The sequence below is a fragment of the Henckelia pumila genome, chromosome 3, assembly GCF_033568475.1.
Source record: "Henckelia pumila isolate YLH828 chromosome 3, ASM3356847v2, whole genome shotgun sequence".
Lineage (NCBI taxonomy): Eukaryota > Viridiplantae > Streptophyta > Magnoliopsida > Lamiales > Gesneriaceae > Henckelia > Henckelia pumila.
In genome coordinates this window covers 192,958,555-192,974,279 of record NC_133122.1, presented here as the reverse complement: position 1 = coordinate 192,974,279, position 15,725 = coordinate 192,958,555, and the positions used below count along the sequence as shown (strand labels likewise).

The 15,725-nt window shown below is 37.5% G+C and overlaps 1 protein-coding gene across 1 annotated transcript; it reads right to left on the bottom strand.

Moving 5' to 3' along the window:
* Positions 1 to 533: 533 nt before the first annotated feature.
* LOC140893003 (tRNA-specific adenosine deaminase TAD2-like) lies at positions 534 to 3,721 on the bottom strand. The gene is made up of 7 exons (XM_073302075.1): positions 3,503 to 3,721; positions 3,123 to 3,189; positions 2,843 to 3,002; positions 2,661 to 2,757; positions 1,579 to 1,682; positions 1,230 to 1,317; positions 534 to 889 (listed from the first exon to the last, which is right to left on the bottom strand). Exons 3-6 carry the CDS (start codon positions 2,982 to 2,984, stop codon positions 1,277 to 1,279), a joined length of 384 nt encoding a protein of 127 aa, XP_073158176.1. The 5' UTR covers positions 2,985 to 3,002; positions 3,123 to 3,189; positions 3,503 to 3,721; the 3' UTR covers positions 534 to 889; positions 1,230 to 1,276.
* Between the last annotated feature and the right edge of the window lie 12,004 nt (positions 3,722 to 15,725).

The window sequence follows — 15,725 nt, the reverse complement described above, 5'->3', positions numbered from 1 at the left end:
GGCGCGACTGAAAAGCCTAGCGACTAACTCCAAACGGAAATATCCACCTAGTAGCACTAAACAAAGATATGTACTTGTACCCCATCAACATTCAGAGAAGAAAATGGTAATAAACGCAGAGTAAACGATTTTCCCAATTCTTGGTACATGGAATCTAGTCATGCGATAGTTCTCGTGTACTGAAATCAGATATGCAAATATAGCAACTTCCCGGAAACAAGCATGAAAACTTTGGATCAGCATCCTCGTCTGAATCATATATGAAAATATCAAATTCACATCTCAACAAAACCGCAAACAGCATTACATTAAAGCCTCTTGAACTTGAAGTATTTAACTTATCCAGGATATACACCATCTCAGAAGACCAAACAGCATAGAAAACTCAGGTGTAACTTATGGAGGTGATGTCCAAGAGATCTCTCAACATCTTCGAGTGCAATATGCTACGAATTATCCAACACTAAAAAATTTATAAAAACATATCCAGTTCTTCAAACCTTAAAACAAACAAAGTAAATACGCATGGGAACATCGCATTGTTGTTAGGGTAACAATACATGAGCTTGACAATCTGAAAGATCAGATTTCGAATAATAGTAAATAGTTTCCACATATCTTGCAATCTCCAAGAACGTCGTTTTTTGCAGCATAAACATACGATCCATTGTTAGATCACGGATGAGAAAATAAATAATGGTCGTAAACTGTTTCAGCATGCAAAAAAACCAGAATCAAATCGATTGGATCATCAATGCAATCAAGAATTCCAATTCTGGTTCAACCGTCACTCCCTCAAACTAGTGACAAAGTCTGTCAAAATGCATTAACCGGTTGTCGCCTTCATCTGGTACTTTCGAGCCGAACCAATTTGTCTCGATCAAAGAACCTGGCAGGCCAGTGACACCGGTAGGTGTGCAGAAGCAATTGCAATTTCTTATAATCGTTATTCAAAGTGAAAAGATAGAAGAGAGCTGTACAAAAACCAAAAGGAGATTATGTCTAAGATATGGGATGTGAATGGAACACCGGACGACATAGCACCAAGTAATTTAGATAGAAGGTTTGCGTGAATTATTTTCATGCCTAGGTCCTTCTGTAACAGTAATTCGTGTATACAGAAACATAGAGTATCAAATGATGAATCATCATTAAGAGAGGGCATTAAAAAACAAAAAAAAAATAGATACGAAATAACAACATAATGACAAGAGTGCAGAAATATGTACCTCTTTCAGTAGCAGACAAAGACCAAACTTGATGTAGAGTATGAGTTTTAGTCCGGCGGTTCCATCGGTTTTCTATGAGGCTTTGGAGCTAAGTCGTGTTAAAAGAAACAGATTGCCAAAGAAAATGAGAAAAGAGTCAATTTCGTTTAAAAAATCCAACTGTTGACAACATGAAAGAATTCAGGTAATGGAATTACTAAGGTAGCAATGCTGCAGAAAAGCATTGTGGCCTAAGACTGAATGACCGAGATACTGAGCATCATATGTCCTCCATATATTTTCATTTAACAAAAATTCGTCAATGGTGCAAAAATTCCTAATCATCACCGGCTCTTTTAAATATACATACCATTGGGATTTCCTTGTTCGTAAAAGCTTCTCAAAAGATTGATAGCTTCTAATGCCATTACACCTCCTGTGCATTTAAATTCCTTCCTTTTTGAGCCTCCGTCACTGTCAAAAAAAAATTAAAAAAGAAAGAAAAACAAGACAAGGAAGCATCTACTCATACATTTTTACCAACCGTAAGAGAAACAAAACATGATAACAAAGGCAAAAATTATTCAAACAAGTGTGTTCAGTTATGGAAGCCTAACCTGGATTCATGGTGTGAAATGTGAATGTAGTAAAAATCAAGTATAGCACAAAAAAGTAAAAACTACACTTCTCACAAAGAATTATTATCCCCAGAAATTACAAGTTTAATAAAGCATCACGAGCAGTGTTATAAAGCAGCACGAGCAGTGTTAATAAAGCAGCACGAGCAGTGTAATAAATTTAAAAATATTAATAAAACTTTTTTAAAAAAAATTATGCATATTTTGTTGAAATATATGCACATAAAAAAAATTATGCACATTAATAAGAATGGTTGAAATAATATTAATTCAAACTTTGAACAAATTTATGTATACTTTCACTTTGACTAATATTAGATATTATAAAATATTTTATACATTTTTATAATTATAATTATAATTAATTAAAATATTTACATAAAAAAACCTTCTAGGCACTAGGTAGCTACTTAGGCGCCCAGGTGTTAGACAACACATGGCCGCCTGCCTACCGCCAAGCGTTTTTAGAAGCTTTAGCACAAATAGAATTACCATAAATTTGTTTTAGCAGTAAATGTCTTTACTAATACTGTATTATTATTATATTTTGAAGCCATAAATCCCTGAAGCAATAATCATCTAGCACATCAAAATAAATGAAGATAAGTAGTGTACTCCAATAACCAAAATACAGCTCAGGCACACATAACAAAAGGAGACGTAAAGGTTGACGTGTATGATTCAGCCATTCACTAAATACAACAAATAATCATACAAAGTCACTTCGAAAATAAAATCTTGATATGATTTTATAAACTAAAGCTTTCCCGAAACGAGCCGTGATTTTGAAAAAGATTACATATCAGATTCAAACCTTGTATGTTTTCCAGAGCTGTAAGTGTGCAAGGACAATATCGATCCACAACCTCCAAACTTATCATTTGCACACCCATAGAATACCTCTTTAATACCTGATTGACAATCATGTGATGACAACCAAAAGTGAGCACAATTAAAAGCAACAAGAAAAATGGAAAAGTATTTGTTTTGCCATACCAATGATAGATAAAGCTGCTGCACACATTATGCATGGCTCACATGTAACATAAAGGGTGCACTGTGAAAATTTCAAAGAAATTTCTCCCCTCGTTAGTCCACTTTTCTGCCACTGCTCAAGCAGCTTATCAATTGCTTCCATCTCAGCATGCCTAGTGGCCTGTAGATAACAAGTGATAATGATCATACGAATATTACAGGAAGGACAAATACGAGCCAAGTAAAATTGAGCAAGTACAAATTCAAGAGAGATGATATTATCCCAAATATGAGATCATACATTTCTAGTCTCAGTAGGCCGATTCCTCCCTGAGGCAATGACAGTCTGATCTTCAACAATAACACAACTGATTAAATGACAAAGGAATTTTAATGAGGATGACACGAAAACTTGGTAATCCATTTTCTGCATCAAAAGAAAAGTCCCAATCTTATCAAACTATTCCTATTGTAAAAGGCACAATGGGGACTTGTATCATGGATATTATAAAGAATCACGTCAGAAAATTGTTTTTCCCCCTTGAATTTTTTATCTGCATATTCAACTAATAATTAAGTTACAATCATTACTGGTATTTGCTTTCCCATATGAAATATGAGGGTATTTTTTTTTTTTTAAAAAAAAAATCGTTTAAAAGGAGAACAACAAAAGAAGCTTACCCCACTGGTACTTCAAGATTGTCCAAGGCAAGCTTAGCCTGGTAAGGGAGAGGTGAGAATAATCATAATCATGCATGTCAATATACTCTGGGCAATAGTTCAATAATTTCCATACCCAAAGTACTCAAGTACATCAGTAAAATGAAAAGAATTGACATCGAGCTACGGTTCTACCGAAGTGCTAAGCATTCGTGATCAGCATTAGTATTGACTCATTCACTGATCTTTGGTTTGACTTAATCTACTCAGATAAAAAAAATCGGAACTTTAAATTACAATTGCATCAACATCATAAAAAGCCTCTAGAACCACATACACACACAAAAATGAGGCGTTTTTGGATAACTGAACACCTGCCTGTTGTAGAGCAAGCTTCATAAACATAACATCATCAGGCATTGCTTCCTCCAATGAAGACGACATCTGTATCTTGTTAAAGAAATAAGAAAGACATAAGTAGAGACATCAAAATTAAAGCTCACACTCCAGAATTTGAATCTTGTTTAAAAATTGAACTTCTCATAGGCATTTCCACAAACATGCATAAAGCTACCCACCATTGCGTCATGTGTATAGGTTATGGTTAACAGAGAGATGAATCTATCACTGTAATGTTGGGTTTGAATAGTCAAATGGTAGGTGGCAATTGGTGGCAGTAAGTATTGGAAAATGAGACAACACTCATTACACTTGTGCGTACAAAAATGAAGGAAAATTCAAACATTTATTACCGAGAGATTGCACCTATAAATAGGTGCATTCTCTTGGAATGAAAAGCATCCCATTCTCAAGTTCTCTTATCTGATTCTTGAGTGTTCTTCATCTCCCTTGTTTATTTCTATATGAGATAGGTTTTTTCTTCTGTATAAAAGAGTGTGTCTCTTTTTGGAAACACAGAGAGAGGTTGTAATTCTCCAAATATTATAGTGGAATCTTTTGGTCTTGCCCGTGGTTTTTACCCTAATAATTTTAGGGGTTTTCCACGTAAATCTTGGTGTCTATTTAGTCTTCAATTTCCATAGTTTCTATCTCGTAATGCCGCACCTGGAACCAACAAGTGGTATCAAAGCCTTGGCATAAAATTTCTTAAAATTCTGAGTATGCTCTGTGGTTGCAGCTTTGACTGATCTTCCACATCAGAAAAGATTTTTTGAAGATTTTATAAGGCAGGATTCTTGTAGTCAAGATGACGGCAAAATACGAGATAGAAAAGTTCAACGGAAGCAATTTTTTGCTGTGGAAATTGAAGGTGCAAGCAATTCTAACAAAGGAGCGTTGCTTGACAGCTATTGGAGATAGACCGGCGGATGTCACGGACGATCAAAAGTGGAACGAGATGAATCACAATGTTGTTGCCAATTTGCACTTGGCTATAGCGAATGAAGTTTTGTCAAGTATCTCTGAAATAAAAAGCGCAAAAGTTATTTGGCATACTCTGACAAAATTGTACGAGGTCAAGTCACTACACAACAAAATTTTCCTAAAGAGAAAGCTTTATACTCTTCGGATGGCGGAATCCTCATCGATGACCGACCATATCAATACACTGAATACTCTATTTTCCCGGCTCACGTCTATGGGGCATAAAATAGAGGAAAAAGAACGTGCGGAGCTTCTACTTCAAAGTCTACCAGATTCATACGATCAGCTCATCATCAATGTTACCAACAATGTTCTTTCGGATAATTTAAATTTTGACGACGTCTTAACTGCGGTTCTTGGAGAAGAGAGTCGTCGAAGGAACAAGGAAGATAGGTTGGCAACGTCGAAGCAAGCAGAGGCTTTACCGATGACGAGAGAAAGATTGACGGAGCGTGACTCCAGTGGGAGCCACAGATATGGTAGATCCAAGTCAAGAAGTAAGAAGAAGAATATTTACTACTTTAAATGTGGCGGTAAAGGGCACTTCAAGAGAGAGTGTACGAAGAGCATCGATAAGGGATCTGAAGGAAATGTGGCCAGTACTTCAGGCGGTGGTGAAATATTATTCAGCGAAGCAGCAACAGTTGCGGAAGGCAGACACAAATTTTGTGATGCATGGATTATGGATTCAGGAGCGACATGGCATATGACGTCAAGGAGAGAATGGTTCGACCAGTATGAACCAGTCTCAGGAGGATCTGTATTCATGGGAAATGATCATGCCTTGGAAATCGCTGGGGTCGGTACCATCAAAATTAAAATGTTTGATGGCACTATTCGCACCATACAGGAGGTACGACATGTGAAGGGTCTGACAAAAAATCTTTTGTCTTTGGGGCAATTGGATGATATTGGGTGCAAAACTCGTATTGAGAAAGGTATCATAAAAATTGTGAAAGGCGCGCTTGTGGTTATGAAGGCGGAAAAGGTTGCTGCAAATCTGTATGTATTATTGGAGAAAACACACAAAGAGGCGGAACTAGCTGTTGCATCAATTGGTTCGGGAGAAGAATCAACAGTGTTGTGGCATAGAAATCTTGGACATATGTCAGAACGAGGAATGAAGATTCTCTCTGAACGGAAGCTGTTGCCAGGGCTTACAAAAGTGACTCTACCCTTTTGTGAGCATTGTGTTACCAGTAAACAACACAGATTGAAGTTTGGCACGTCTACTGCCAAGAGCAAAGGAATATTGGAGCTGATTCATTCTGATGTTTGGCAAGCACCGATGGTATCCCTAGGAGGAGCGAGATACTTTGTCTCGTTTATTGATGATTTCTCTAGGAGATGTTGGGTGTATCCAATCAAGAAGAAGTCAGATGTTTTCGAAGTTTTCAAAGCGCGGGTTGAACTTGATTCTGACAAGAAAATCAAGTGTTTGAGGACTGACAATGGAGGAGAATATACCAGTGATGAGTTTGATGCATTTTGTCAGCATGAGGGCATCAAAAGACAGTTCACGACGGCTTACACGCCTCAACAGAATGGAGTGGCAGAGCGGATGAACAGAACTTTGTTGGACAGAACAAGGTCCATGTTGAGTACTGCGGGTCTACCAAAGTCATTTTGGGCAGAAGCAGTTAAAACCGCTTCTTACATCATCAATCGTTCTCCTTCAATGGCGATTGATTTGAAGACTCCGATGGAGGTGTGGACTGGCAAGCCAGCTGATTATTTTCGATTACATACATTTGGAAGTCTGGTGTACGTGTTGTACAATGAACAAGAAAGATCAAAGTTGGATTCCAAATCCAGAAAGTGCATCTTCTTGGGCTATGCTGATGGAGTAAAGGGGTTTCGCTTGTGGGATCCTACTGTCCACAAGCTTATCATCAGCAGAGATGTTATCTTTGAGGAAGATAAAGTGAAGGGAGACAAAGGCACACTGAATTCAGAAACTACTATCATTCAGGTGGAAAGTAAGACAGACAAAGATCAAGTTTCTTGTGAAGCAGTACCAGAGCACGAGGAACAAGAACCAGTTGAGTCAGAGGTTTCCAAAGTGAGGCAGTCAACTCGAGAGAGAAGACCTGTAACACCCGGAAATTTTTAATACGTGAATTCGCATGCATAATTAGGGAAATTAATTATTTAAAAATTTATATTTGGGTTAAATGACATTTATGTGAATTATATGCATGATTAAAATTTATTTTTAGCATTTAACCCATAATTATTGTATTTTTAGATTTTTTTTAAGAATTTTATTGAGTGGATTGCGTAGACGGGACCGTGGACGGACGAGATGCCAAAATATTTAGCCAAAAATATTTTATGAGTTTTTGAGCCTTAAAATATTATTTTAAGGTATTGTGTCAAGAAAATTTTAGTATTTAATTATATATTAATTTAAGAATTGATTTTTGGCCAAAATAAGTCATTTTAAGGACTTTTATTAATATTTAAAAATTCCCTAATTTGATATTTCGGGATTTAATATTTTTCCATCAGATTATTATTATTTATGTAGGGTTTTAAATATTTAATTAGACATGATTTTATTCCTAAATTAATATCCTATTTATTTTATTTTATTTAATTTATTTAAAACCTAAAACCTACCCTACCAATTTAAACCCATCAGCCGACTTCACCCATCCCCTTCACTCCCATTCTCTCGTTCCAGTAGGTTTCAAGCCCCCATAGCCGATCCAACCAAGCTCCACCTTTGAAGGTTTTTGGTCCGTTCGTCGTCCCGGAGTCCCGTAAACGCATCAATCGTTGTCCAATAATTATCAAAGGCATGTTTAATTCCTTCCTTTAACACCATATAAGCTATTTATTTTTGTTCATGTCAGATTTTTCATTGAGATGTTTGGGTTATGTTCGAAAATGGTATCAGAGCCGACCTCTCTTAGTACGGTATGGTTCGGGGACGAACCAAGCGGAAGCTAGTGGGCATGTGACGCCCGGGGCTGAGGAGGCAGGGAGTGATCGCCGGTGCCAAGAGGTTGCACGGACAATGAGCGGCTCCTGGTAGGCTTCTAGGCGGAGGGAGACATGAATGAACCGATCCCGTGCCGGAATGAGAGGGGATTCTGAGACTGTGTAGGTATGGGACTACATAGTTGAGGAGGGCTTAAAAAGATTTCATATGTACTGCTCATATCAAGAAGGTGCATCTTCTTTTCGGAAGCTCATCACATAAGAACTCCAAAGTTAAGCGTGCTTGACTTGGGGCAATTATAGGATGGGTGACCCCCTGGAAAGTTTCTCAGGGTGCGTGTGAGTGAGGACATAAGCACGCTGAAAAGACCCGTCTTGATACAGTGGGTCGTTACAAATGGTATCAGAGCCAGGTTCCTTGGAGGGTGTCCATCTGCCACGTGAAGCTCAGAAATCCTGCTACTGGTCTGTAAGTTTTAAATGTTTTAATAAGATTAAGAAGGAGCATATGTATTAATTTTAAGTATTTCATGTTCAGTAAGACTTTTGAAACCCTTAGTTATGCATTGCGATTTACTTAAAGAAATATGTGATGGTACAGAATGCCTCCCAGACAGATGAATAGACGCGGAGGACCTCCACCTCCACCTCCGCAGAACCCTCTCTCAGCATTGGAGCAGGCCAATGCTAACATGATGGCAGTGATCACTGCTTTGTTAGAGCAGCAAGCTACTCGTCCTAGGCTCACACACGATGAGGATGTAGCTGAGCGGTTCCAGAAGAAGGGACCAAAGGAGTTTATAGGCACCACTGATCCGCTCATTGCTGAGGGGTGGATTCGATCATTGGAGTCTATATTTGACTATATGGGGATTACAGATGCTGATAGGGTCAAGTGTGCGGTGTATATGATGAGGGGGGATGCAGCCTCTTGGTGGGAAGGCGCTGTTAGGGGCGTGAACCTACCTACTTTGACGTGGATAGAGTTCAGACGTATGTTCTATGCCAAGTATTTTACTGAGGATGTGCGCAGCCGCATGATCCGGGAGTTCATGAGTCTCCGCCAGGGGGACAAGTCTGTGGTGGAGTACATCACACAGTTCGAGAGAGGGTGTCGCTTTGTGCCCCTTATTGCTGACAGTGCACCGGATAAATTGAGACAGTTTGTTGATGGGTTACGGGCTGACATTAAGCATGACGTCCGCATGTTGGATGTCGCTACTTATGAGGCTGCAGTTAGTAGAGCATTGCGCTCTAAGGAGGGGAGAAGAGATATACAGAAGGAACAGCAGCGTAAGAGACAGTTCCAGCTGGAATCTTATCAACCATCTTCGCTACCACCCATAAAGAAACAGTTCACAGGGCCATCTAAGGACCTTAACCAGCAGAGTCAGCAGGGTCAGCAGCAGCAGCAACAGAGGGGCGGGGCCCCTAAGTCAGGAGGAGTACCACTTTGCTCGAAGTGTCAGAAACCACATTCGGGTCTGTGCCTGAGTGGGTCGAATGTGTGTTTCCATTGCAAGGAGCCGGGGCACATGTCCATGAATTGTCCCAAGAAGAAGAACACCACAGGGAGGGTGTTTGTCATGCAAGCAGCTGAGGCGGACCCAAACACCTCTTTGATCACCGGTATGCCATAACTTATTCTTTTAAGGGAACTTTGGTGAAGTTAAAAAAATATTTTGTTTATCAGAGTGCGCAGCAGAAGCATTACTTTTGGGATACCGAAACTTGGGAACTAGATATGTGATAATGAGTTTAGTGAATTGGATTTTGAAGAACTCCGTTATTAGAATTTGATCCGTCGAATTTCGAGGACGAAATTCAATTTAAGGGGGGGAGAATTGTAACACCCGGAAATTTTTAATACGTGAATTCGCATGCATAATTAGGGAAATTAATTATTTAAAAATTTATATTTGGGTTAAATGACATTTATGTGAATTATATGCATGATTAAAATTTATTTTTAGCATTTAACCCATAATTATTGTATTTTTAGATTTTTTTAAAGAATTTTATTGAGTGGATTGCGTAGACGGGACCGTGGACGGACGAGATGCCAAAATATTTAGCCAAAAATATTTTATGAGTTTTTGAGCCTTAAAATATTATTTTAAGGTATTGTGTCAAGAAAATTTTAGTATTTAATTATATATTAATTTAAAAATTGATTTTTGGCCAAAATAAGTCATTTTAAGGACTTTTATTAATATTTAAAAATTCCCTAATTTGATATTTCGGGATTTAATATTTTTCCATCAGATTATTATTATTTATGTAGGGTTTTAAATATTTAATTAGACATGATTTTATTCCTAAATTAATATCCTATTTATTTTATTTTATTTAATTTATTTAAAACCTAAAACCTACCCTACCAATTTAAACCCATCAGCCGACTTCACCCATCCCCTTCACTCCCATTCTCTCGTTCCAGTAGGTTTCAAGCCCCCATAGCCGATCCAACCAAGCTCCACCTTTGAAGGTTTTTGGTCCGTTCGTCGTCCCGGAGTCCCGTAAACGCATCAATCGTTGTCCAATAATTATCAAAGGCATGTTTAATTCCTTCCTTTAACACCATATAAGCTATTTATTTTTGTTCATGTCAGATTTTTCATTGAGATGTTTGGGTTATGTTCGAAAATGGTATCAGAGCCGACCTCTCTTAGTACGGTATGGTTCGGGGACGAACCAAGCGGAAGCTAGTGGGCATGTGACGCCCGGGGCTGAGGAGGCAGGGAGTGATCGCCGGTGCCAAGAGGTTGCACGGACAATGAGCGGCTCCTGGTAGGCTTCTAGGCGGAGGGAGACATGAATGAACCGATCCCGTGCCGGAATGAGAGGGGATTCTGAGACTGTGTAGGTATGGGACTACATAGTTGAGGAGGGCTTAAAAAGATTTCATATGTACTGCTCATATCAAGAAGGTGCATCTTCTTTTCGGAAGCTCATCACATAAGAACTCCAAAGTTAAGCGTGCTTGACTTGGGGCAATTATAGGATGGGTGACCCCCTGGGAAGTTTCTCAGGGTGCGTGTGAGTGAGGACATAAGCACGCTGAAAAGACCCGTCTTGATACAGTGGGTCGTTACAAGACCACCAGGTTGGCTTTCAGATTATGTCACTGAAAGTAACATTGCATATTGTCTGTTAACAGAGGATGGTGAGCCATCGAGTTTCCATGAGGCTACTCAAAGCTCGGATGTATCCCTGTGGATGACAGCGATGCAGGAAGAATTAGAAGCATTGGACAGAAACAAAACTTGGGATCTTGTTACACTACCACGAGGGAGGAAAGCTATAGGTAACAGATGGGTCTATAAGATCAAGCGTGATGGCAATAACCAAGTGGAGCGGTATCGTGCGAGATTGGTTGTCAAAGGGTATGCTCAGAAAGAAGGTATTGACTTCAATGAGATATTTTCTCCTATGGTTCGACTTTCAACAGTCAGAGTAGTATTGGCATTGTGTGCGGTGTTTGACCTACATCTGGAACAGCTAGATGTGAAAACATCATTTTTTCATGGCGATCTTGAAGAAGAAATCTATATGCTCCAGCCAGAAGGTTTTGCAGAAAAGGCAAAGAGAACTTGGTTTTCAGGTTGAATAAATCTCTGTACGGTCTCAAACAGGCGCCGAGGTGTTGGTACAAGAGATTTGATTCCTATATCATGAGCCTTGGGTACAACAGAATCAGTGCAGACCCTTGTACGTATTTCAAGAGGTTTGGTGATGATGATTATATCATTTTGCTGTTGTACGTGGACGACATGTTGGTAGCAGGCCCAAACAAAGATCAGGTCCAAGAATTGAAGGCACAGTTGGCTAGGGAATTTGATATGAAGGACTTGGGACCAGCAAACAAGATTCTAGGGATGCAAGTTCACCGAGACAGAAGCAATAGGAAGATTTGGCTTTCCCAGAAAAATTATTTGAAGAAAGTCTTGCAGCGCTTCAACATGCAAGATAGTAAGCCAATTTCAACCCCTCTTCCTATTAACTTCAAGTTATCTTCTGAGATGTGTCCTAGCAGTAAAGCAGAGAAGATGGAGATGTCTCGAGTACCGTATGCATCAGCAGTGAGAAGTTTAATGTTCGCTATGATCTGTACTAGACCAAACATTGCACAAGCAGTGGGAGCAGTCAGTCGGTATATGGCGAATCCTGAACAAGAGCATTGGAGCACGGTTAAGAGGATCCTTAGATACATTAAGGGTACCTCGGATGCTGCATTATGTTTTGGAGGATCAGATTTTACACTAAGGGGCTATGTGGATTCAGATTACGCAGGTGATCCAGATAAGAGAAAATCTACTACTGGTTATGTGTTTACAGTTGCAGGAGGTGCAGTCAGCTGAATTTCAAAACTGCAAACAGTTGTGGCATTATCTACAACGGAAGCAGAATACATGGCAGCTACTCAAGCTTGCAAGGAGGCAATATGGATTATAAGGTTATTGGAGGAGCTTGGGCACAAACAAGAAAAGATTCCTCTGTTTTGTGACAGTCAGAGTGCCTTGCACATTGCAAGGAATCCAGCCTTTCATTCCAGGACTAAACACATTGGAGTTCAATTTCACTTTGTTCGGGAAGTAGTAGAGGAAGGAAGTGTGGACATGCAGAAGATCCATACGAAGGATAACATTGCTGATATTCTGACCAAACCAGTGAGTGCAGAGAAGTTTGAATGGTGTAGATCCTCAAGTGGCCTAGCAGAAACGTAAGCAGCAGGAAATGGCAAGATTGAAAGGACGTGTGGAGACGTGTTTGATTCTCAATCAAATCTCCAAGTGGGAGAAATGTTGGGTTTGAATAGTCAAATGGTAGGTGGCAATTGGTGGCAGTAAGTATTGGAAAATGAGACCACACTCATTACACTTGTGCGTACAAAAATGAAGGAAAATTCAATTGAGAATTTTCCTTCACATTTATAACCGAGAGATTGCACCTATAAATAGGTGCATTCTCTTGGAATGAAAAGCATCCCATTCTCAAGTTCTCTTATCTGATTCTTGAGTGTTCTTCATCTCCCTTGTTTATTTCTATATATATTTGTGAGATAGGTTTTTTTTCCTGTATAAAAGAGTGTGTCTCTTTTTGGAAACACAGAGAGAGGTTATAATTCTCCAAATATTATAGTGGAATCTTTTGGTCTTGCCCGTGGTTTTTACCCTAATAATTTTAGGGGTTTTCCACGTAAATCTTGGTGTCTATTTAGTCTTCAATTTCCATAGTTTCTATCTCGTAATGCCGCACCTGGAACCAACATGTAATATAGTTGACAGGGCTATATTTTTATTTTATTTTTATAAAAAGATAAAAGTGTAGTATTATCTTATAAATCTAATGGACGTTACATCGAGGGGACATGAGATTTTGGGTTGACACAATAAAAGGTGAAAATCAAACCGACCGAACCAATATTTATAAAATCGAACCCTCCGTTTATGTTTTCTAACCAATCGTTCTAACCAATCGGGTAGACCGAATTTTCATATCAAAACTATCTGTACCGAACCGATATGTACCGAACCGATCACTTTAGGATCAAAATAACCGTTTTTTTTTTCTTAAAAAAAACGTGAAAAAACGAGAATCGAACTAAAAAAAGATTTAGGCAAGTAGGCAACGAATCGCGGAAACGATGAGCTGTGTTTTCTTGTTGGGTACGCCTATAATAAATTGGGTATATTGTGTTTAAAGCCCAATAAAAAAATAAAACAATTAGAGTTGAAAGTTAAAGTCCGGGCCCATTATAATTTTTTTTATAATACATAAATGAATATCATTTTAACTATATTTTAGAAAAACTAAATCGAGTCGACTAAACCGAATTAATCAATATTATTTTAGAAAATAACCAATCAATCGATTGAAACAATTTTCCATTTTTTCAGTTCAGTCGGTTTTTCAATTTGATATATTTTTTTTATCTCCATCGATATCTCTTGTAAAGATATGCATTCGTTAATTACTCTCATAAAATAATTGTTATATTTTTAGCTTCTATGAGGATTTTTTTTAACTTCAACGTTTAAATATATGGTATGTGTGTATTGGTATGTTTTTTTTTTATTATTTTTTGATTAAAACTTGAATTTATTTGAATTGATTTATAACACTGGTGCGTAGTTCAATTCGTATCTATACATAATAACGTTAACAAATTTGGTATTTTCTAATATATATTTATGAACACATGATTTAATTATTTAACTCAATAGGTCATTATGGTTTATACATCTCTATCTTTTGTAAAAATATTCATTTGTTAATTACAAAATCTTCTCATAAAATAATTGTTATACTTTTTAGCTTTTATGGGGAGGAAAAAATAGTTAAATTTTTTAATTTCAAAGTTTACAAATATGATATTATGTATGTGTTAGTGTGTTTTTTATTTATTATTTGGGGGAATCCCGGTTTAGTCCTAAATATTTGGACACATTTCTGTTTCAGTCCTAAATATTTTTACGTTCCCGGTTTCGTCCCAAATTTTTCTCAAAAGTTTTCGCTTCGGTCCTAAATATTTTTACGTTCCCGATTTCGTTTCAAATGTTTCTAAAAAATTTTCGGTTCAGTCCTAAATATTTTTATGTTCCCGGTTACGTCTCAAATCTTTCTCAAAAGTTCTCGGTTTGGTTCTAAATGTTTTCTACGTTCCCGGTTTCGTACCAAATATTTTTCAAAAATTCTCGGTTCAGTCCTAAATATTTTTAAATTGCCTCTTTCGTCCCAAATGTTTCCCATAAGTTTCGGTTTGGTCCTTCCATTTACTCGTGGGTTAAAAATAACAGAATACATCACATTTCATTTTAGGGGTGCCAATTCGGGTGTGTCGTGTGGGTTCAGGTCTGGTTGGCAAAAATAATTTTTAAAAATTTCTCAACCCGACCCAAACCCGAACTCGAACCCGAATCAAACCGAAAATTCGATCTCAACCTGAATCCGAACCCAACTAAACCGATCAACCCAATGTTTTTTAATTTTATTTTTTTAACAAAATATAAAATAATTAAATAAAAATTCAAAATACACAATAATAATAGTAATATTTAATTTAATCACATAACAAAAAAATCTAACCTTATATATAATTTAAATTTAAAAGTCAAGTTGTAAAAAATTTAAAGTATACTTACTACAAAAAATAAAAATATAAAAAATAAACGTTAAATGACAAAAATCTATTATATTAATACATAATAATTTTTTTTTTCAAATATACAATGTATAAAAATGTAGCAAATATTCCTACTGTTATATAAAAAAAATAATAAATATATTTGGGTCAACTCGGGTCAACCTACCCGAACCCGATTAATTTTTTTGGGCTAACTTTTGGCTCAACAGGATTCGACTCGAACCAAAAAACCCCAGCCCGAACCCGATATTTTTCGGGTTGACTTGTGTCGGGTTGGCGGGTTGGGTTGAGTTTTGACACCCCAATTTCATTCACACGAAATTCAGGGATTTCAACTGGAAGTTTTGGGGCTTTTACAGCGTGTGAATGAAAATGTGATGTATTCTGTTAGTTTTAACCCACGAGCAGATGGACGGACCAAATCGAAAATTTTTGGAAAATATTTGGGACAAAATCTGGAACGTAAAAACATTTAGGACTGAACCGAGAACTTAATTTGGGAAACATTTAGGACGAAACCGAGAACGTAAAAACATTTAGAACTGAACCGAAAACTTTTGAAAAACATTTGGGATAAAATCGGGAACGTAAAAATATTTAGGACTAAACCAGGAATGTGTCCAAACATTTAGGATTGAACCGGGATTTGCCCATTATTTTAGATTAAAACTTGACTCAATTTGAATTTATTTATTTTAATACCAGTGCACAATTTAATTCACACACACACATAACGTTCAAAAATATGATATATTCTAATATATATTT

Bases quoted from the DNA above. Each gene is read 5' to 3' on its own strand.
- LOC140893003 (XM_073302075.1), bottom strand. From the start codon at position 2,984: ATGGAAGCAATTGATAAGCTGCTTGAGCAGTGGCAGAAAAGTGGACTA. The intron at 2,758-2,842 runs GTATGGCAAAAC...ATTGTCAATCAG, and splicing joins AGCAGCTTTATCTATCATTG to GTATTAAAGAGGTATTCTAT. The intron at 1,318-1,578 runs GTATGTATATTT...AACACGACTTAG, and splicing joins CGAACAAGGAAATCCCAATG to CTCCAAAGCCTCATAGAAAA.